Here is a 23,791-nt window from a genome sequence, read left to right on the forward strand (position 1 = left end):
AGAGAGCAGGGGCTGAATGCTCTCTCTCTCTCTCTCCCAAGGGAGCTACAGTGTTAGGAAAGCAGCGTTCATAATCATATATACGCAATATGTTACATATTATGATATGCAGAATAATACATAATATTGATTGTACATCTGTACACATAAATATATGTGTGCTCATTTTTAGTAATATACAATAAATAATTGTTTATTTACCATGATATATTACCCACAGCATTCACTTAAATATTGTCTGTCGCCCTCCCTTTATCTCAGAGCTTTGTGAGACTAGGGTTCCTGCTGGTCGCTGTCACCATTCCATACCTAATATCCAGTGTACACGTAGTGCACAGTGAACCTTGGCGGGTGCTTACTATATCTTCCCCACTGTTCGGAGCAGCGGTGATATGGAAGTGATTGTTCTCATGGAGTTGACCTTCAGCTAGAGGCAGGCAGTAAATGCAGAAGAGTTTTCTTTTGCCTAAAGACTCTTTGAGTGTGGAATACTGAATATAAAGTTGGTTTGATGGGAGAAAGAAAGAATGCCTTCCTCTCCTGCTCTAATCAGGGTCCCATAGCTCAGATATCCCCATTTCGTCTCTGTTGTTTTAACCCTGCCAGGGTATCCCTGAGTGTGACTTTGACTCTGGCGCTTAGGCGGCCTCGTCAATGGCATTCTTTGTCCTCCTTCCACATTTGTACTGGCAGCTGAGAAATTTGGCAATTCCTTACCCAGTGACTAATAGCAATACTTCTTTGTAGATGTAATGCCCCATAAAAATGGCAAGTCCTGTATAAACATTAAATAATTAGTTTTCATAATAACCCTATCGAGATCGAGCGTAAAACTCCGTTTCGTGTGGGAATAACTGAGTCATTGTAAGTCTACTTATCACAGTCACAAGGTTCTCCAAGAAGCACTGGTAATTCTGAAATGTGCCACTTCCGTTTTCTAACTCAGATGCGTCACAGGCCAATAAATTTCTGCCTCATAAGTAAGGCAGTTTTCAGTAGTAAATTAATTTCACTCACACTTTATATTCAAGCATGTAAGATGCACGCCCGTCCAGTAGGTTACTGACAGTTTTAACATAAAGGACATGAGTTATCCACTTGGCTTACCTCCTTCAATATTCCAGATTTTTTTCTTACGTTACCCCAGACTTTCTAATCTGCTGGGACTTGGCTATTTGAAAGTCTATTCTTATGAATGTCCACTTTTCTCTGGAATGTGTTACAGATGTTCACTGTGACCTAGCATGCCAAACCAACCTATCCTTTGATTCCATAAATTGGTGCCATTGTAATAAATGCTGGGAAGTATCCTAGGGCATAGAGCAGGAAGAATCACAATGTTGTCGAGGCTTCTGCAAAATGGAAATAGAGATCACAAGTAAGTGCAGACCGAACATTGATTTTTGCCCAATATACAAAAGGTCTTAGTTTCCCCACCCCCCACCCCCCACCCCCCAGCTGCATCATAATGGTGGGGGAAAATGGCCAAGAACAACATGGCGCCAGTACTGCAGCCCAGCAGAACCCGACCGAGGGAACATTCCCATGTGTTAACTGAGCTGGCTCCTTCTGCATGCCTTATGTAAAGGAACAGATTACTACCAGGTACTTCTGTTCTGCTAGTAGGATCTCTTTCTGTTTGCAGTGATTTGCTTATCACTTCCCTAAGACTGACTGACACGTGCTGTCTTCCAGCACCAGCTGAGTAGGCAAACATAATTTTTAAGTAGACAGTAAACTTCTTTCCCAAGATGGAGATTCAGCAGCTTCTGAAATCTCAGAAGCTCCAGCCTTTGAGAAACGAGCGCTTCTTCAGCATATCATGCCCCACCCCCCACCAGGGCTTAACCAAAGCGAAATGTACCATTCTAAAATAAAGTGGCATGCATTAAAACCACTTGTAGAGATGGTGTAATTATGGAAGAACACTCCTAGATAGATCCCATGTCAACATGAAAAACTGAATGTGGTAACAATTTCTGTAAGCTCAACGCCCTGCACAGATCCGATATTTGAAGGTAATGTTTTAGAAAAGAATGGCATTGATATCATTACAAGATGGTGCCTTTAAAGGCGCATCACTGGATGAAGTATTATTTCACACCCTGTCCCTTTCGTTCTCATACTTAATGCCATATCTTCTTGTACATGTGGACTATTTAAAGTTAAAATTTGATTGATGACTTAAGAATATTTTGAGATATTTAAATCTTTTTTGTCCTCTAAGTATCACTTCCCAACAAACAGTCAGGAAAGCGAACAGTTTAGATATCCCTGTACATTCCTGTGCAGCCCCCAAAGCATATCTGGTCATTCAAAACAACCTGCCTGAAATCCTATTCAATTTCTCTTTCTGACAAGGATTTTGGATTGGGGAGGGTTGCTGTGGTCTGCGCGTGCGTGCGTGCGTGCGTGCGTGCGTGCGTGCGTGCGTGCGTGCGTGCGTGTGTGTGTGTGTGTGTGTGTGTGTGTGCGCGCGCGCGCACGTGCGTCTGGCACAGGACGTTCCCAGTGTCATTCCTGTGAGCCATTCACCTTGCTTTAGGAGACAGAGTGTTTCACAGGCCCAGACCTCACTCATTCTGTTTGGCTGGCAAGCTGGCCACTGAGTCTCTGGAATATGCCTTTTTCTACACGCCAATGAGATTATAAGTACATACCACTGCCCGCTGTTATGTGGATAATTCGGATCCATCTCATGTCCCCTTGCTTGTACAGTAAGCCTATTGTTAAGTGAGCCAACTCCCTAACCAAAGACTTGATATATATCATATATTTTATCTTGTATTAGAAAAATTGAAGAGCTTTATAGCATATTTACCAGGCACAACATTTACAATTAGGACAGATATCCCATCTCAAAGAATTAATTTTGAAATTAAATAACAATTCTTAGTGCAAGTTGGCATTCCAAGATAGAGGTCAAGGTGTATTGTAAAGGTGAGTCATTTATGAACTACTCCAAGTTGAAAAATTGTTTAAGTTTGAGAGAATACAGTGCCTTACTCGGCACAAACATATATTACTTAGCAACTACAAGTTACCCTAGCTTGATTTCCTCTCCGGTACCCTCGCTTTTTGTTTCTTCTCTCCTCATAAACATTTCCTATTTGCTGCATTGTTTCATTGATAGGATTCCCTTTTGTGGAGAAAAATAGATCTCATGACTGTGTGCTACCTTCTTTTGTTTTTCTCCCAAGATACCCAGTTCTCATTAAAATGCCTCTGTTCAATTAAATTAAAATGCTTATTCTTGTACATCCTGTTCCGTTGGGTTTGAGTTGAAATAAACTGTTGACGAGAGAAATAACACATCATATGCATTCTGGATAATGAATTCTGACTCTCAATGTGCCGTTCAAAATGTGAAGAGGTCCCTTCCAAACGTGGCAGAGTCTGAGGACAGAATGTTAAGAAGATAGCCATATGACTGTCAGGAGGGAAATTTCTCAGTGAACTTCTGTTCCATTGGAAGGAAGCTGAAATATTAGTTACATTAGGATACTTAAGTGTTTGGAATTGCAAATAGTGTTCACACAAGACTGATAGACCAGCCACTGGGTGGAGAATTTCCCTATGTGGCTAGAGAGCTGATTTAGGCTTGCTCTTGATTCTTTAAACATTCATTCCCCCTTTGTGTCACAAATTCAGTAACCTCACTTTCTTCTGAGTTGGTTCTGAGGACTATCTGAGGTGGCAGTGACCAGTGGACACTTGTTAAGCTACTGTGTTACAAACATTACCACGTTATTATACTTTTTTCATTGTTTTGGTGACCTGTTTCTCTCCCTTGAGGAGTCCTAAGTTTTTAGATTCTCATTTTACAGTTTGATTTTATTTGATTTCACTTTATTATGAAATGGGTGTTTTATCCGCATGTATGTGTGTGTACCACCTGTATATCTGGTGCTGCAGAAGCCAAAATGGCCAGAAGACAGCATCAGATCCCTGGTACTAGATTTACCAATGGTTGTAAGTCGTTGTGTGAGTACTGGGAACCTACCTCAGGTCATCTCTAGTCCTAAGCCATTTCTGTTGCTCCCTTATATATATATTCCTTTGTTTGTTTTCTCCCTCACACTGTCTGGGTTGTTCATGTGTAGAGGTCTTATAGGACAACAAAATTCAGTTGGTTCTCATTTCCCCATCTATGTTCCAGAGACAGAACTCAGCTTTCTTTACCCACCCAGCCACCTCAGCAACCCGTAAGTCATTAATTTCTAAGACAAGAACTTTGGAAGGCACACTGTCAGGTTCCTAACAGCACTGCGAGGCTATGGTTTGTGAAGGCAAAGGCGTGCAGGTCATGGCTGTACAGTGTGTGGTTAGGGAATACAGAGAATCTGAGATGGTCTTCAAAGTACTGAGACAGGGGAGTTATGAGAATTCGTGTGAAGACCTATAAGGCCGTTTATAGGAGTGTGGACTTGTGGGAGAGACAAAGAGAGAATTGTGATTGACAGGACAGGGATGCCATAGGTGGTTTTTTGCTTTTCTTTATTTTTAAAGGAAAAAAACAAGGGTAGCACACTAGGTGTCGGGATTCTCCTTTCTTGGTCTACTGACAAGCTTCCTTGCTCCTTGTAATGGGAAGGATTTGGATACAGCCAATCTCCTGCCTGTCCTGAGATAATCATCCTTCTTTCCGTTCTAAAGCTTGGTGTAGTGATCCTGAAGAGTGTTCTGCAAAGACTGACCCTGCCCTACACAGGAACTTTGCCGGCTTTTCCCTTAGCTTCGCCATGGCAGGTGGATACGATTCGGGTGCATCACTGGGATGTGATCGTTTTGGTTTTGTTCTTTCAAAAACTACTGGTAGTTGTTTTGTTCATGGTTTATATTTAATACAGTCAGTAAAGGCACCTGTGATGCCAAGCCTAACACCCTGAGTTTAATCTTTGGGACCCATGTGTAGGATGGAGAGCACTGACTCTTCCAAGTTTTCCCTGACCAACATTCATGTGCCATGGCATATGTGAGCCCATATACACACACATAAATAAAAGGAAATGTGATGAAAAATTTTAGCTAAAGCTTGTCTAATGTTATCCAGAAATAATTATAAGCTTCATTTGGCTTTAAAGGAGTGATTAGAGTTAACCACTTTGGGGGATTGGCTAATGCCATGCCATCTTTTATTTACCAAAGTGAAAGACATGGAGAGCTTGTTAACTAAATGTGCATCAGCCCATATAGCAGGATTTAAAGGACGCAGACAAGAAGAGGAAAGCCATGGCTGTCACAGCAGATTTGACCTGCACTTTCTTGTCCTTCTTCTTCTTTTTTTTAATATTTACTTACTTACTTACCTACTTATTTAACGTGTATGAGTGCTGTGTCTTCACACACACCAGATCCCATTACAAATGGTTCTGAGCCCCCATGTGGTTGCTGGGATTTGAACTCATGACCTCTTGAGGAGCAGTCAGTGCTCTTAACCACTGAGCCACTTCTCCAGCCCCGATCAGCCATTTCTTAATTGAAACGTGTTAGACGTATAAATGTTGTTTGTTCATTTCAAATCAATATCATACTTTATTTTGAAAACTAAGTTATCTTTTTAAAATCTTATAGTAATCATACATAGCAGGTACCATGGATGAATAGAGAAAAAGACAATTTTTTTAAGATCCATGACTTGGAATTCCTGAGGATTTTAGATGTTTTTCTACCAAGATGCTCCCAGTCAGTTGAATTTAATTTTTTAATTACTTACATATGTCTACAGGATTTTTAAATTGGACAACTTAATTAAAATAATGTCATTTAATAATATGACATACAATATTTTCCTCCAAAGGAAAATTTCAAGACAAGTATAGGTAAGAAATATTATTTTTATAGAAGAAGGGAAAGTCTTAAATTCATACTTTTATGAAACATTGCCTGTAGCCATAAGCATTACTGGATTTTTATACTTAACAGCTGCAAAAATAATTGCCTGAGCACTATCTAAGCAACAATCTTTAATGGATTATGCTTTATTAGTTTTCTCTTATACACTGCAACAGCAGACCAAATCATACGATACTTGGCAAGTACAGCTTGACTAATCTTAAACCTTTGATATTTCCAGAAGACATTTCAGTATTTGTTGGCTTATTAGAGAGATGATTCTCACTTATAAATAAGATAAAGTATGATCGAGATTGTTTTAGTCTACCACTTATAAAAATTGTAATATTTACTTTCATTTGAAAGGTATTTTCTTTTGGGTATTTTAGGGGTCTTAAGGAATTTCAGGGGTGTTGTCCCTGATTAGTAACATGATCCAGTATGGAGTTTGCTGCCTGTTAAGGCCATTTAATTTCTATAAACTTTACATTTTGTTTATTTTACATTCTTAACACCTAATAACAGCATAGCTTAGAACTGGTGAAAGCCTTCCAGCTCTGCTTATTTTTATAAGGAGAGGATGGTTAGATGATGAAGACCCCCCTCACTCCAACAAAATGCACTTTGTATCTGTGCTGTTTTAAGATTACATAGTGTAAAAGTTACCATTGCAACAGTTGCGGCCGTCCAGGGTTTCTTTTCCTCTCACTACTCTTTCTAAAGATAGGAAGTAGCATTCTTTCCAAGGATAGGAAGAAGTTGTTTCAGGATGCAGGAGAAACCCAGCTTGGCATGGCTTCCTTGGCTTTCCCAGTTACATGAATATGGCTAGCACAAACAAAGGGAAGGAAAGAAGGGAAAGGTGGGAAACTATAAATGACTGGGGGGGGGGGGTGGCAGTTAATTTATTCCAGGCTGAGACCGCAACATTTAAGGTTGATTCTATTTTGACTGATGGTTTGAAGCACAGATTTTCAGTATCCTGACTCCTCATCCATTAGAGCATTTGTAAAAGCCACATGGGTGACAATGTATCCAGTGCAGTACACAACTGCAGTTCTAAAATTCTGTAGTTTTATAAAGATAAACACCGTTCAGCTCCAGACTTATGTGCCTGACTTACAAATAAGTGTTTCAAGTGTTCCCTTCATTGACGTTATGAAGACGGCTCACATCTTATTCCATACAGGATGACAGAAAACAAGGATGGGCAACTTAACCATTTATTGGACTTTGTGATGATATCTATGTCATCTTCCTTGCTTTGTCATTTAAAATGGGGGCTATAAATAATGGACATATGATTACCTAGTAAAGAACTTGCTTATGATTTAAGGCTTGCTGATAATGACATCTAATTTAGAATCTCCTGATATTATTGAAGTACTGAGGACCATGTCCCTGTATGAAATATTTTAGAGCACATTATTTAATTTCCCAAATTTTCCCTACAGACACTAAGTAAATAATGCCTTTTTTATAGTATGCTAACAATGTATTACTGTCCAGTTGAGATGACACGAATAGATCATTTACTCCTTTAAAATATAGGGTTTTCAGTAGAAAAGGGATTATTAGCCTATTCGACTCTAAACAGGTTTATGGATTTAATAAAATACTGCCTCAAAAATAACTTTGGACATAAATTCTGATGTTGTTATTAGTTATAACCTTTGTATTCTAACTTCTTCCTGTCCACTGATTTAAAAAAAAGGAACCGATTTTGAAGTCATTGGCAAATGTGTGTGTGTGTGAAGATTTCATGGTGACTATATTTAAATTATGTTGGTTATAGAGTCTAAATATCTATTAAATCGCTTAAATATATGCTTTGAAATAAATTCATATTTTTTGTGTATATGTAATTGATATACTAATAGAAAGCATTGTCATGAAGTTTTCTGTCAGTAATGGATTCAGTTAGAGTCGGGGTATGGAAGAGAGAAACATACATGGTGGGCAGAAATTCATGCAATTCAGATGGAATGCTAACTGTGAGGGGGAAAAGTAGCAGAGCGTACATGCTTGCTGGCCTGTGAAGAACAAGAAATAATCCTATCTGAGTATGCTCACGGGACAAGTCCCTCTTGTAAGCGGCAAATGCTGATAATAGATGGGAGTTCTTCAAGCTTCCCTGAGATAGCTATTAGTGGGAGTATATTCTAATAGATGTCACTATTGCTGAAGCTCAGAGATAAGGACTGCATATTTCCTTACTGAGTGTGATGATTTAATCTTGTCCCTACAGTACTACGGGATGACTTCAGACAAAACCCTTCAGATGTCATGGTGGCAGTAGGCGAACCTGCAGTCATGGAATGCCAGCCTCCACGGGGCCATCCAGAGCCCACCATCTCCTGGAAAAAGGATGGCTCACCCCTGGATGATAAAGATGAAAGAATCACTGTGAGTACTGAATCCAGTGGCAGGGAACATCTGCAGGATAGCTGCGTGCATCATTACCCAAGCAAAAAGAGGATGTGGAAATCAGTTCTCCGGGACAAAGCCTTGCATTGGCCCTCGGTTTCCATTCTTCTTTTAAAAGAAATATATCTATTTTCCTTGTGTAGACATGAAAACAAGTGATGGAAATGTCTTTAGAAGTTACTAAAAGTCAGGAAATATATTACCAAATCTAAAATGTAAGATTTCATACTTATACACATATACTTAATTATTACGATTACTTGATGCTTAGGCCATTTCCATGTATTTCCAGTTAATATTATTATAAAATCCATTTTTATAAGACACTTCCAGAAGGTCTCTGAAGTTACTTCAAGGGTTTGCTGTAGCTGACTCTCTTTTTCAACTTGCTTTTCTCTTCTGTGTAGTTTACTTTCACTTCTGAAAAATAGAATCCAACTCTTAATGCTGTAAATTAGGACTATGCCTCATGACAAAATAAAATGCCATGATCTCAGATTAGATTTTAAATCTCTGTTTTACGTAGAGAATATGGGATGCATTGTCTTTTTTGCCAACCACAATTCCGTGTGGCTTTTCTACCTACTTGTCCTATAAGTGTTCACAAAACACCTTAGCCCAATGCTCTCGTGGATTCTATGGATGTATGACTCTAAGATGGTGTGGTAGTCCCTCTTATTATCTTGGTTCCATATATGCTGAGACTTTCCATTGCAAAGTACTTGACACAAGGTAATAGCTATGTAAAGAAAAGACTACTGCCAATTTATGAAAGAAGTTATAATATATATTGCATGTATCTACGAAATGTTTACCCTAGTCTTGAGTAACCAGTTAACCAGCCAGCATAACACAAAAGTGAGAGTAGAACAGGACCAGCGAGAGCCATGTTTAGGGAAGGAAATATAATGTGTGGGGTTTTGTTTGTTCTGATATTTTTGTTTGTTGTTTGTTTGTTTTCTTTCTTTTCTCAGCACTGATCTGACTTCAAATGAGCACCTCAGACTTGTTTGTAAGTGTAGAACCCGGGATAAGATAATTCAGCTTTATCACCCTTTAAGAAGCACTCAGTTCAAAGACAAGTGAAAAGTCTGTGTAACAAGGTGGCTTGAGGAAATGAATTAAGAATACTGGGGAATAGAAACTGAGGATAACTACTTCTCTGCTTAGCGATAACTGTCCCTATGGGCTCTGTGTGCCACCAACATAAGGATATTTGACCTCTAAGTCCTACTCCAGATCACACTCGTGTATATTCTCTATCGTGCCCATTACCCTGCCTTAATAATTCAGATGCACTCAAAGCCTTATTATCTCTGACTTTCTCAAGTGTCTCCTGACCAGCTATTGGTATTTAATAGAAATCAAAGACAAAATTCTCAATAACTAAAATGGAATATTAGGTAAACTGTGGAGAGAACCCAGAACAACATCAACTAAATAGCTCTATTATGTAGTTTTGAAATGTTATTTATTTTAAAATAATATTTACAATATTATTTGAGAGAGGGGGTAGAGAAGTATTGATTAGAGATCATATAGGAGTGTAATGTTAAAAGGATGATCAGAGAATATCTCAATAAAAATATGGAGAGAAATGAGTAATGGACATGTGTGAATGTTCAGGAATTGTATATTTTGATTAGACAAAGCAGTTGATTCTAGACCCAAGGTGGTAGACAGCTGACAATTTCACTAAGGAGTAAGAGAAGAACCAGAATGGATTAATGAGAGCAATCAAAGGAGAGGGTTATAGAACGAAATGTCTTGAATCATCAAACAGCCCAGTTTGTAATATACTTTACAGATATCGCAAATATTTTATATAACTGGCTTTTGGGCTCCTTTTTGGGTTTCTTTCTTTACCACCCTTCTCCACACCTATACCAACTTTCGGACTTCCCCAACACTAAGTGGAAGAGAAGGAAGGCTAGTGGGGAAAGGGGACATCGCTATCACTATCCTGTTGATTTAGGAGACTGAATTCCTTGGGGGCACATTTGATCTTCAAGTCAGCTTGTCCAATATCTTCCTCTTTACAAATGGCCACTTGACAAACCCCAACAACAGCAACCACCAGCACCTCCACCACCAACAGTAGCAGCAGCAGCAGCAGCAGCAGCAGCAGCAGCAGCAGCAGCAGCAGCTATATAAGCAGAGGGCTGCACCCATCACTGGCCTCTAGCATGTATATACTCTTTCCAGAGTTCCCAGAATTACAAATGTCATCCACTTGCTGAAACTTTCATACACTTGCAGAAACTATGTACTGCTGGCAAAATCACTCCCCTGAAAGATCACGAGGAAAATCATAGTCAGCCGCCGTAGACAATCTAAAGCAGCCCTATATCCCACACCTGGGATTATAACAAGAACATATTCCTATAGTTTTTCTGTGTTTAAAGACACCAAAATTCTCACTACAATTTTATATTTTCCTCTTGGTACGTTTAGGAGAAGTGGCACATTATCAGATCAGAAGTTATGAATGGCGGTCTTCTCAAAAGTAGACTGATAGGGAGTTTTTGAAATTATCCAGACATGAGATAAATGGTGGGTTGAACCAGTCCGGGGGTGGGGGGGTAGAGAAAAGTAATGAGATCCTTAATATATTGTAAAGTAGCACACACACACCCAAAATTTTCAACTCTGTTGGATATAGCATGTATGAAGTGAAGAGTCAATCCTTTATGGGTTGGCCTGAGAAAGTCGGAATATGTGGGTGCCATTAACTACAGTGGGTGCATTGACTGTAGATGGTTGGGGTGTGGGGTATATCAGGAACTGAGGCTTAGGCACGGTAATTTTCAAATGCTCATAAAAGATCTAAGTATATATGAAATAAGCAGTTGGGTATATGAGTCAGAAATTCAGACTTGAGGTTGAGTCTGGAGAATAAATTAAGTTGTGGTAAACATACAAGAACTCATTACTAGGCAGTCCTCCCCTCACATTGAGCAGAAGAAAGACCGATCCTAGCTTCTCAGGCAGATCTGTTCGACTGTTTTGGCTTCATAACTAACACTATTAAATACCAGTATTTGAGTGGACCTCAGCTACCCCATTCCTTTACCGCTAGACAATCTTTCCTCTCGACTGGTCAGCTTAGACCATAGAACACAGCTCATGGCACGGGACCTGAATTATGCATTACAGAACTTCACACTCCTCAACTTTGTGCCTGTGACCAGCATGTCATGTTTGATGGATGTAGGCTCATATTGCTGACAGAAGTCACTACTGTTTCCTTAATATAAAGTTGTCTATCCTGATGACTGTGAGACTCAGCAGGCATTTCATATTTCATATTCCAATGTTAGAAACTGACATCATTTGGGGAATGAGTCTAGACCAAAAGGAAAAGATACAGGGCTTAGCTCTCGAGGAGACAGGCAAGCTAACTAAAGAGCAGCAGAAACCTAAAGAGTGTAAGAAAGAAAACTAGCTCTCCAGACTTTTAAGAAGGCTCTGGGAGGAATCAATTTCAGCTTGTTAATCAACTAATGTGAGGATTAATGGTTGCCCAGTACAAGTAAGAACTAGTCCCAGTCAAAGATGACATGTGGCATTTGGGGTGTGTGGGGGTGTTAGAAATACTGAAATCAGGGGCTGGAAAGATGGCTCAGCAGTTAAAGCTACTCTTCCAGAGGTCCTGAGTTCAACTCCCCAGCAAACACACAATGGCATACAACCATCTATAATGAATTCTGGTGCCCTATTCTGGCACGAAGGTATATGTGCAGATAGAATACCCATACATAAAATAAATAAGTAAATAAATAAATAAATATTATTTAAGAAGTGTGGGAAAATATTGAAACTGGACACAGACTAGATAGGACTCTTTACAGGTTATAATATGTTAGATATAAAACATAAAACACCGGTTAATTTTTAATGTTATATTGTATGTGTTTCTATATGTGTGTATTCATTTTTATAACATTTTTATAGCATTCATAGTTTAAACCTGTTGTAGTAAATTTGTTTTTTTTTAAAGCAAAATCTTGGAATATTCTTCCCATATCATATATTTTATTAGACAATATTATGATTTTTGTCTGTCTTTAATACCCAAAGGGATGCTGTCCACTAACTCAAAACCACCAGTCCTTCACTACCTACAACAGTTTAGAATCAGTTTTAAAACCCCTTCTCATCAAGAGCCAGACAATTTAAAGCGGTAATAACCTGTGACTGTGAAATGATGCCAAGATGTTAACATATAAATAATTTTAAAAATCATTTACATGCTGCCAAAACGCTGATCCACAGTAGTGTTCCATATGCCAGGAAGTAGTAACATCTGAAATTTTACTACACCCAAGACCATCTGTGCATTTTGTATAAATTATGACCATTGAACTGTTAAAAAAGAACTAGAAAGAAAATGTACATTTTTACACCTAGAGAAATGAGAAGACTAAAAATCAGCAGTTTGGTTTCAAAAATCTCTGTTCTTATTTAGATCCTACTTGTTTTTGTTTTGCTGACTTCCTTTGGGCAAACATAAATGGAATGATAAAACCAGAGAGAGAGAGAGAGAGAGAGAAATTTAGATTCTCAGTAGAATGTACAAATGTATTTCCCTTTTTTTTTTTCAAAACCTGAAACAACATTCTTAGAAGATGTTGGTTTTGTGGTATTTTTATATGGTTCTTCTCTCCTAAGCTCTGCATCCAAATGATTGTTTTCATTTCGCTCATTGATGTGCTCTGCCCAATGTGTTGAGAACTGACAAGCAGGAGATGAAAGGATACAGTACACTTATGAAAGGCCATTGAAGATAGCATGGCCATGGCTACAGTTTGGGTCCCAGGAATTCCTAGAGTTCTTTAATGTGGTGGCATTTCTTTGTTGAAAATTTAAAGTGCACATCTTCCAGCTGTGAGAACAAAGACACACCACACAGAAAGGGGAAATATGTAAGTGGATTGTAGCTGCACCTGTATTTTGGATATTCTTTAGTCATTTCTTTTCGCAATGACCTAGATTCTGAGCCAAAGTTTAGATCTGTGATGCTCATAAAACATGGGTATATAAATTACATTTTTATACCCTCCTACATGACATGAGAATCTTTTCAAACTCTTTTGGCATGTAGCCCTTAGAATAAAAGAGGCCTCACATGGTGTTTGTCCCAAGTATTATTTCTTTATTTCTTTTCTTTTTTCTTTTCCCCTTAGACATGAGTACTTCAAGTAAGAGATAAAGTATTTTAGTTGTCAGATCAGAAGAAATTGACTTGCTTCATGTCTTTGAGAGTTCGTCTTAACTGTTATGATGCTTAAAAATATTAAAATAAACCTCATAAAAGTGATATTTTCATTTCACTACATTTTGCAACTACTATACTAAGATCAAGATATTTTATAAATATATCAAAAGGGAAAACAGAAAAAATAATGCCAAATATTAAAGCAATAATTTTGTGTTCGCTAAGACAAGTGAATTCCTTTTGAGTCAAAGAGAAGTTGTTTAAAATAGTTAACATAAATAGTTTTCTAGATTATAAAAAAACTCAATCATTCATTAAGCTGGTCATGTACAAAATTAACTATAATAAATGATGACATGTAGTTCATAAATTTCCCCAGAGAAACACTGCTATAATTTTGGATTTCTGAACAAATGTCTAATAAATAAAGACAGAAAAATATAGTTTTGATTAAACATTTTCAAAGGTAACAGTCTTTGAAAGTTTTCCACACATTGTCCGATGGCTGAGTTTGATGATTTAGTATTCTGTCTATAAGTTTTCTGTGATTTAGTAATATTTTTTAAATATTTGTAGATGGTAGGAGGCTCCATGCAATTTTACAGGGCCCTGGCATCACTTTCCCAACCTAAGGTCTCTAAATGAAATGATTGACATCCTAGTGGTATGGTAGTAATTGCAAGCACAAAGTTTAAAGGAATAATTGTTTTTCATGAAGATTCCTTGCTGTCTTAATTTTTATAAGAACTGATGGTTTATAAACTAAGATATTAAAAGTGTTGTAAAGAAGCTATGGGGTGGTTAATAAAACAAGTACAAGCATAGCCAACCATCCATGCCATCCTGTGAGTCCCACATTCTTAGACTTACCCAACAAAACGTCAGGCATTAAAATGGATTATATGCAAATATTTGGTGATCTCACAAACAGAACAATTGTGATTTCTGTAGTTTGTCCTGGCAACAATATACCATAGCACTATTAAAGGAAATGATATGATTTAACCTAAGGCCTATGCTGTTTGGCACTGTTCCTGGAAAGAAGAGAATAAATATCTATTTATTCCAGATAAAAACTGTCGACAGACCAACATTAAGGGTACCACTAAAGCTCAACTTAGTAAACCACTGAATTTTGTAGTGGTTAAGCACAGGAGTGTGAGTGGGGGTTATTTCCAGGAATATAAATGATCCATTGAGAGATACAGCACCTCAGTGTGGTTGGCAGCTCACAAGAGCTGTAACTCCGAACCTTAATGGACACTTTACAGGCTATGCAATGGGTTTAAGAGTATCTTTTGCACAAAGCGTAGTTGGTCTGAGCCTCTTCCAGTTAGTTTGGGTGGTACGAGCCACTTCTAAATATCTTGGGTAGTCTGAGAATGTCTCTCAGCCATCTTTATTGCCTAAATATGCTTGGAGAGGAAGGTGAGTGGTGAATCTGATCAGTTTCAGGAACTTCCTGAAGCTTTTGAGTGGATTACTTCCCAAGATCGATGAGTTTCCTTGTTATAAACATCAAGAGTATGAGATAGGAAGTTTATACTGATTTATCATCAAAGATAATAAGTTTGCATGTATTTATGAAATAGATGCTAATAACTGATATTGGAAACTAAGAGTTTTTGTAAGTTAATAAATTGATATTAACAGGAGGAAAATAGAAATAAATGATCAAAAGCTCACCAAATAAATATTGAGTCAATATTTATTGACTGTCAAAAGTTACCATCTGAAGAACTGTATTCAGATCTGGTTCAATGTACTTTGCAATGAATTTTAAAACACATCTTTTCTGAAAGTTGCAAACAAATATTTACAAGGTTAGAGTTGTGGAAACATCAACAACTTAGTAACTACTATGTAGAGACAGCTTCCTCTATAGTACATATGGTATATAGTATATATGGTCATTTCTTCTACTGGATCGCACAGATAATTAGCTCTCTCCATTTCATGTGGAAAAAGATATCTCTCACTTCACGTTTTTAGGGAACAAAGCATAGCCATGCAGCTATTACAATCCAGACGGTGTTCAAATCACTCTGTGTATTGGTGGTTTTAATGATAGCAGCAACACTGTCAAGTAAATACTAAGCCTTTCTGCTGAGGCAGTGGCCACCTCCTAATTGCTTGGAAGAGGGGCTTGGGGGGCAATTATCAGGTTTGTTCATTGAAAACATTTTTGTAAAGACCAGTAGATTTTGCTACATGTATGATCTGATATCCTAGTGTAACATTGACTGTTATCTACAAGAGATTTTTAATTTTAGTAATTTTTTTATACTTGTACATGTATGCATTTGTTTATGTGTATGTGCAAGTATGCATGCATGTGGAGGACACAGATAAAGGTCATTTATGTTCCACTGTCACTCTCTATGATTCCTAAGGTGGTGGGGGGGAGGTCTCTCACTCTCATCTGGCACTCACAGATTATGCTGGTCTGGCTCTCCACCAAGTCCCCAGTGTCTACCTGTTCTACCTCCCTGCTGTTGGAATTCTAGTCACATGTTGCCACATCTCCAAGGGCTTAAGATGTTAGGCTTTTCCTCAAACCATCATAGTTACACTCAAGAATGAGCATCTCTTCTCGCTAGAAGTGAAATCTCTACTGTAGAAAACGATTGGTAAAATTTCAAAAGCTTAAGACTTTTCATAAAGAATACATTATAATCAGCTGGGTCCAACCAAGGATTAGGACTCTCTTTATGTGTTTATGTGTTTATTTGTTTGTTTGAATACAGTTTTGAAATGTGTAAATAAAAAAGCCCACTGTATCAATTCATTTTAACATGAGTGTATTTATGGGTTTTTGTAATGATTTACCTTATAGATGATGACGAGCCATCAGCACGATTTGCTCTGGACTCTCCTGATATGTAGCCGTGGAAATCCTCCCCTTGGAAACCTATCCAATCTAAGAAAATAACTGAATCCTAGTTGGTTGAAGGGAATGGTTTTACTCATTAACAGAATCAGCACCACAGATTAGGAAAATTGACTAAAGATAAATAGAAGGTCTTATCTGTTTTATTTCTTCCACAAGCGAAATTAAGATTTGAAAGTATCAATAATGCAGCCATGAACACATTTGGTTATTCATTCAAACACTTCTTTAGCACTTCCCACCCCATGTTAATGAGGCAGAATTGCTGGGATGAGGCATGTCATAACTTTTTCCAGCCCCGTTCTGCATCCTGTACGTCTTTGAGGGTTTCTTTGATTTTTTCCGTGTTGGTGTGATATTTGGGTAAAAAGCAGCTGACTCACATCCCATCCAAATCCCCAGTGTCCTCTAGATCCTTCGCAGACTTGGCATCCCGCCACTCCTTGCCAATGGCTTCCTCTCCTCCAATTCCCATATGTCTCCTTCCTGAGCCATCTGCTCCTCCCTTCCTTCAGTCAGTTTTCTCCTCTGTTCTTTAGTTCCTTCATTGTTCAATGTCCATTGCTTCCTGTCCCCTTCTCTTCTAGAGGAAATCCTTGGATGTACCACAGCTGAGGATGTAGAGCCCCACTTCCCTGAGAAGTTAAATTTGAGTTCCTGTAAAATAAATAGGTAGTGCTCTAACAGAAAGGTCAAAGGAAGCTAGGGTGGCAAGCCACAAATAGATGTCTTCCTGTCCATCTTACATGTAGTTAATGCACACTATGTGCATTGTTCCTTCAAAAATAAATTTTACTCGTGACTTAAGCACGAGTAAAATCAATATATGTGATAGTATTATACAAATCAATTATAAATAAATTTGTGTCTAATCTAATTTCTTAGTTTTCAAATTTTATAATAGGAAAACATCAAAAGAGTAAAACACATGTGTGGGCATCATAAGACCAAATTATAAATCCCAGAATTCAATATTTACACTCATGAGCCTATGGAAGTTATTTATTCTGCATAAGTTTCTTTTTAATTCTTATATCTATCAAATGAATTCTCTAATACTACCTTTAAGTTCACTCTTAGCAGGAATGCTCTCTGGATACATGCTTAGGTATTCTGAATATTCGGTTATATTTTGCTATTATAGACCTGGAAAGACTCTACATAAAGTTAGCTGGGAAAGGAAAATGAGGAACTCTTATACCGTATCAACTGTAATTTTATGAATATTTAATGAAGTCATACTTTCAATGTATATAGAAGACATCTTGTCTCCCATGGCCGTTGCCAATATTCATATCTACACTGCATTCACATGTGCCTGAACCTTCATTTCTACAGACTCACCCTGTGTACTCAGGGTAAATGTGATGAGTAAGAAGGTAGGCTAATTCTGGGATGAGGAAGCTGATGCTAGTCCTTTGTCCAGCTGAGTTCTGAAACGCAAGCCTCAGCTGTGGTGTTCACAGGGAAATGAGCTGAAATGCCTAAGGCAGCCACTGTGCAGACTGAATCAACTTCTTTTTCCCACGCATCCAGAACACTTCTACTTAGATTCCATCCTTAGGGAAGTTGAGAAATTGTATGATTCAGAAGAGGAAGGCTGATTGAGAAATGATGGTTTAGGTTCCCAGGGAGTATTCTGATCCTTTCACAGATGTTCAAATCTACATAATTACAGATAGATCCATCAAACACAAAATTGAATTTGAATACAAAGAAAGTCCCGCATTTCTGATCTACTTGTGAACCGAAAGGCTTCAAAAGGATTGCAGTAACTGAGACATCCTCGAGTCTAGTACATACGCTAGGATAGATGGCAGTAAAATATTCTAATGAGGATTTGGCAACTGTTCGTATTATAAATTTTGATTATCAAGCTTCTTGTTGATTTATGAAAGTCTTTGCTTTTTGTACTTTATCTTCCTGGAATGTCCTGACCTCTTCACCCTCCTTGTGTTTTAAGTAATTTTTCACATCCCAACTTAAATTCTTTTAAATTTTTTTTATTGGTTGTTTTGTTTATATTTCAAATGTTATTCTCCTTCCTGGTTTCCTCTCCAAAATCTCCCATCCCACCCTCCTTCCCCTGTCTCCAGAAAGGTGCTCCCCCACTCACCTGCCCACTCTGCCCCATTGTCTTAGCATTCCCCTACACTGGGACATTAAGCCTGCAGGGGACCAAGGGCCTCCAATCCCATTGATGCGCTACAAGGCCACCCTCTGCTACATATGTAGCTGGAACCCTTGGTCCCATGTGTATTCTTTGGTTGGTGGTTGAGTCCCTGGGAGCTCTGGGGGATCTGGTTGGTTGATGTTGTTGCTCTTCCTATGTTGTTGCATACCCTGTCAGCTCCCTCAGTCCTTCCCCTAACTCCTCCATTGGGGTCCCCTTGCTCAGCCCAATGGTTGGCTTCGAGCATCTGCCTCTGTATTTGTCAGGCTCTGGCAGGGCCTCTCACAAGACATCCATATCAGGCTCCTGTCAGCAAGCACTCCTTGGCATCTGCAGTAGTGACTGGGTTTGGTGATTGCATATGGGATGGATCCCTACGTGCGATGGTCTCTGGATGGACTTTCCTTCAGTCTCCACTCTTTGTCCCTGTATTTTCTTTAGACAGGAACAACCAACGTAAATTTTTAAATTTAATTTTTTGTCTGTGTGTTTATGTGCATGTGTGGTGCATGTATGTATACCCTCCTTCTCTTCCTCCCTCCCTCCCTCCCTCCCTCCCTCCCTCCCTCCCTCCCTCCCTCCCTCCCCCTTCTCTGTGTTTGTGGTTTGCAAGTTTTGTTTGTTTGTTTTAAGTCGTAATGGTGTGTATCACGTTGCCACATGTGGAGGTTTGATGACAACCTCGGGTTTCGGTCTTTGCCTTCCTTGTTTGGCAGAGGGTCTCATGGTTCTTATCATTGCATTGCGTGCCAGCTGGCAAAAGTTGTGGCCAGTTTTCTTTCTATCTTACCACAGAAATACTAAGATTAGAGATTTGAGCTCCTGTGTCTGGGCTTCGTTTGAGTTCTAGCGTGAACTCTGGTCATCAGCCTCCTGCTGTAAGAGCTGAGCCCTCTCCATAACCCCTTGATTCTCGATTTTGAAGCAGTTTCTTCAGAGGAGTCTTCTCTATCATCCTTCCTGAAATACATACCAGGTCTTTTGTCAAGTATTCTTCTTAGAGCTGTTGCAAATCCTGATTTATATCATTTGTCTCTTGTATTTGAAGCATCTTCAGTGAAGACCTGTGTTCCTGTGTCTGTCTTTTGGTAGGAGCTTGGAATGGTTAGCTTTGAATGACAGCACGATAGAATTTATTATTTCCCCATTACAAAAAAAAGTATTGTTTATAATGACTCTCATTTGATTAATAACAATGTGTTTGAACCTAGTTGCAGTGATTTACAATCCACAGTTTAAGACCACAATTCCTTTTGTACTAACTTGAATAAAAGTATATTCCCTATTTATTAGGTCCTTCTGTGAATTAGATTATACTAGAATCCCCAGACTGTTTGGGCTCTGCCTATAGTACTTTGGTACTATCCTTGTCTAGCATACATATGAATCTAGATTAGATCCTGTCTTAGTCAGGGTTTCTATTCCTGCACAAACATCATGACCAAGAAGCAAGTTGGGGAGGAAAGGGTTTATTCGGCTTACACTTCCATACTGCTGTTCATCACCAAGGAAGTCAGGACTGGAACTCAAGCAGGTCAGAAAGCAGGAGCAGATGCAGAGGCCATGAAGGGATGTTCTTTACTGGCTTGCCTCCCTTGGCTTGCTCAGCCTGCTCTCTTATAAAACCCAAGACTACCAGTCCAGAGATGGTCCCACCCACAAGGGGCCTTTCCCCCTTGATCACTAATTGAGAAAATGCCTTACAGTTTGATCTCATGGAGGCATTTCCTCAACTGAAGCTCCTTTCTCTGTGATAACTCCAGCTGTGCCAAGTTGACACAAAACTAGCCAGTACAATTGACCCCTTGTCAACTTGACACACAAAAACATCACTAGTAAGCCTCAACCCTTACAATCTTATTCATCCCCAAGATCTGAATAACTTTAAAAGTCCCACAGCCTTTACATGTTCTTAAAATTTCAATCTCTTTAAAATATCCATCTTTTTTTTAAAATCCAAAGTCTTTTTACAATTAAAAGTCTCTTAACTGTGGGCTCCACTAAAACAGTTTCTTCCTTCAAGAGGGAAAATATCAGGGCACAGTCACAATCAAAAGCAAAAGTCAATCTCCAACCGTCCAATGTCTGGGATCCAACTCACGATCTTCTGGGCTCCTCCAAGGGCTTGGGTCACTTCTCCAGCCAGGCCCTTTGTAGCACACGCGTCATCCTCTAGGCTCCAGATGCCTGTACTCCACTGCTGCTGCTGCTCTTGGTGGTCATCTCATGGTACTGGCATCTCCAAAACACTGCATGACCCCTTCAGTCCTGGGCCTTCAATTGCAACCGCGGCTGCACCTTCACCAATGGCCTTCCATGGCCTCTCACAGTGTTGAGCCTCAGCTGCTCTTTGTGACCCCTTCATGCCTTCAAAACCAGTACCACCTGGGTGACCCTTACATATTACCAAGTCCCGCTGCAGCAGGAGTACAACCTTGGCCATCTCTGGAACACAGCCTCTTTGTGCTTTCAGAAAACACTTCCCAGAAGATGTCACCTCAATGATGTTGGTCTCTTCTTAATCACCGCTAATTTCTTAGCTCCAGCTAACCAGCATCAATAGTCCCAGTAATGCCAAGTTTTTGCTTTAGTAGTTCTGGTATCTTGTTAATCACAGCTGATTCTTCAGCCCCAGCTAACCAGAACTACAGAATCTTCACAATCAAAACAGCAATGGCCCTGAAAAGAGTCTTTAATTTTCCCTCTGAAATTTCACAAACCAGACCTCCATCTTCTGCAGTGTTCTCAACATTATCTTCCAAGAAGCTCCTACACAACATCCGACAGAGCTCTTAACAACGGATGGATCTTCAAGCCCAAAGTTCCAAAGTCCTTCCACAGTCCTCCCCAAAACATGGTCAGGTTGTCACAGGAATACCCCACTCCTGGTACCAATTTGTCTTAGTCAGGGTTTCTATTCCTGCACAAACATCATGACCAAGAAGCAAGTTGGGGAGGAAAGGGTTTATTCGGCTTACACTTCCATACTGCTGTTCATCACCAAGGAAGTCAGGACTGGAACTCAAGCAGGTCAGAAAGCAGGAGCAGATGCAGAGGCCATGAAGGGATGTTCTTTACTGGCTTGCCTCCCTTGGCTTGCTCAGCCTGCTCTCTTATAAAACCCAAGACTACCAGTCCAGAGATGGTCCCACCCACAAGGGGCCTTTCCCCCTTGATCACTAATTGAGAAAATGCCTTACAGTTTGATCTCATGGAGGCATTTCCTCAACTGAAGCTCCTTTCTCTGTGATAACTCCAGCTGTGCCAAGTTGACACAAAACTAGCCAGTACAGATCCTTAATGGAAAGAACTTGAGCAGGGGAGGGGAGGGAGGGGAGGGGAGGGGCTGGCAAGCTAGTGGAGAAAGTGAGGGAAAGAGAAAGGAGGAGAGCCTAGGAAAGAGGAGATCCAGAGAGTGGGGGAGGGGGAGGAACAGGAACATAGAGGAAGAAGGAAAAGGTGGAGAATGGGTGGGGAGAGAGGAAGGGAGTTGTAAGAGTTTTAAGATGAATGAAAACACTCATTCTAAGTTACTGTGTATCAGTGTCTTGATTTTCAGTGATGATGGGCTGAAGATGTGGCTTCTGTGAGAGATTCCTTACCAAGCATGCAGGAAGCCATGGGGTTGATCTCCAGTCCCATATGAACAGGGTCTGGTGGATCATTCTGGTAATGCAAGCACTGGGGAAATGCAGATGGGAAGATCAGCAGTCCCAGGCTATCATTAATATGTGACGTCATGACCAGCCAGAGAGTGTGAGAACTTGTGAGAGATCAGAGTTTAACTTAATAAATAAACAACTTGTGGAATAAATTGCGTAGAAGGTTCACGAACACAAACAAACATTTGTGAAATGATAGCATAGCCTGGTCCACAGGTTCATAAGTTGCATCAAATGTATGTCTTGTGTAACGTATACCTTTGGCAGCCTTGATATTGTGTAGTCTGTCTGCTCATTCTTGCCCAGATCATTTAGCATACCAAGTTATCATTCCTCGGATAACCCTTACAATCACTGTGAGCTGACACAAGAGCCACAGAGGCAAGGCAAGCATGTCCAGTGGCAGAGTTAAAGTGGTAGAAGCCACATTGGAGACAATTGATTTCTAGGATAGTAAGTAACTTCTTAGCAGTTTGGAAAATACTATGTAGTTGTCAGGGATATTCTGAGTAAAGTGTTAGACTTCCGTGTATATAATTGACCTCACATATGTGATCATCCTATATAATCCCAAGCATTTTGATTTTGGTAATACATCAATATTTTATCCGTATAGTCTTCTATTTAGTCTCTAGACAACATTCTACTCTTCTGATTCTTTGCTTTTTTTTCCCCAAAACTGGTTTCTGCTAAGCCAGTTTTACTATTATTTCTTCTCAAAATGCCAGCCCCACCAGCATCTTATATCCAGACTGTCAGACAACACAAGAGGGCTGCCTTGTTGATCTGCCTGTCTCCTCACCCTGTGCTTCTAATTACCGTCCTCAATCCTCCAGCCCAAAGGGCTCCCCTCACAAAGAAGAAAGGCTACTAGACATTTTTCTAATCTCTCCACAAAAGTGAGAGTTCAGAATTCAAACTAATTCTCAGTGAGCTATCCCTATCTCAAGTACTATAGCGATGCAGGATGAGCCCAGGCTGCCAAAAGGTATTTCCTGCCTCAGGCTCTTGACGGTAACCTGCTACCTAGAGTACAGAAATCAGAAACACAAGTGTTGTCCTGATTTCTGCTCACAGTGAGTATACTCTTACCCCTCTGCTTTCAGTGCCTTCAGTTCTATGCACTTTGATATATTTGATCAGCCCAGTCAATTTCTCCAAATTGCCGTAGACTAGTGGAATTTCACCGGAGTCTGGGAGCACTTTGTTTAATTATAGGTTGAAGTCTCTTGCCAAATTAAAGACACAATCTTTTATGGGTTCAAGGATGGTGTTCTAACCCGTTTATTTTATTTTTCAATGTTCTATTAATCTCAAATGAAATGTTTCTCAGGAAAAAAAAATCTAGCTTCAAATTTACTTGAAAGAATTGCCTATAAATGTTATCTTTGAGTTGACAAAGTTCACTGGTATCAGCCTGGGCTTGGGAAAGCCTTTGTGTTTCGACAGTTTGCTTTGCCAGTCAGGTATCTCTGATTGTTCATGATGGCCAGGTGGCGTTTGGTTTCTTTCTGTTTACCTCAAACAAAATGAATTGTAACCTTCTTTTTTAAGTAGTACATTCCAAAGTTCACTGATTGTACAAG

At 39.4% G+C, this 23,791-nt stretch overlaps 1 protein-coding gene across 15 annotated transcripts in view; it reads left to right on the forward strand.

The window, feature by feature from the left end:
• Positions 1-23,791, forward strand: part of Robo1 (roundabout guidance receptor 1) — a 1,019,974-nt gene that overhangs the window by 869,029 nt on the left and 127,154 nt on the right. For all 15 annotated transcript variants that reach the window (XM_006522960.4, XM_006522963.4, XM_017316894.2 and 12 more), the window contains one exon: positions 8,084-8,241. In XM_006522960.4, the coding sequence (XP_006523023.1) occupies positions 8,084-8,241 (158 nt within the window). The remainder of the gene's footprint in view (positions 1-8,083; positions 8,242-23,791) is intronic.

The sequence above is a fragment of the Mus musculus genome, chromosome 16, assembly GCF_000001635.26.
Source record: "Mus musculus strain C57BL/6J chromosome 16, GRCm38.p6 C57BL/6J".
NCBI classification, from domain to species: Eukaryota; Metazoa; Chordata; class Mammalia; order Rodentia; family Muridae; genus Mus; species Mus musculus.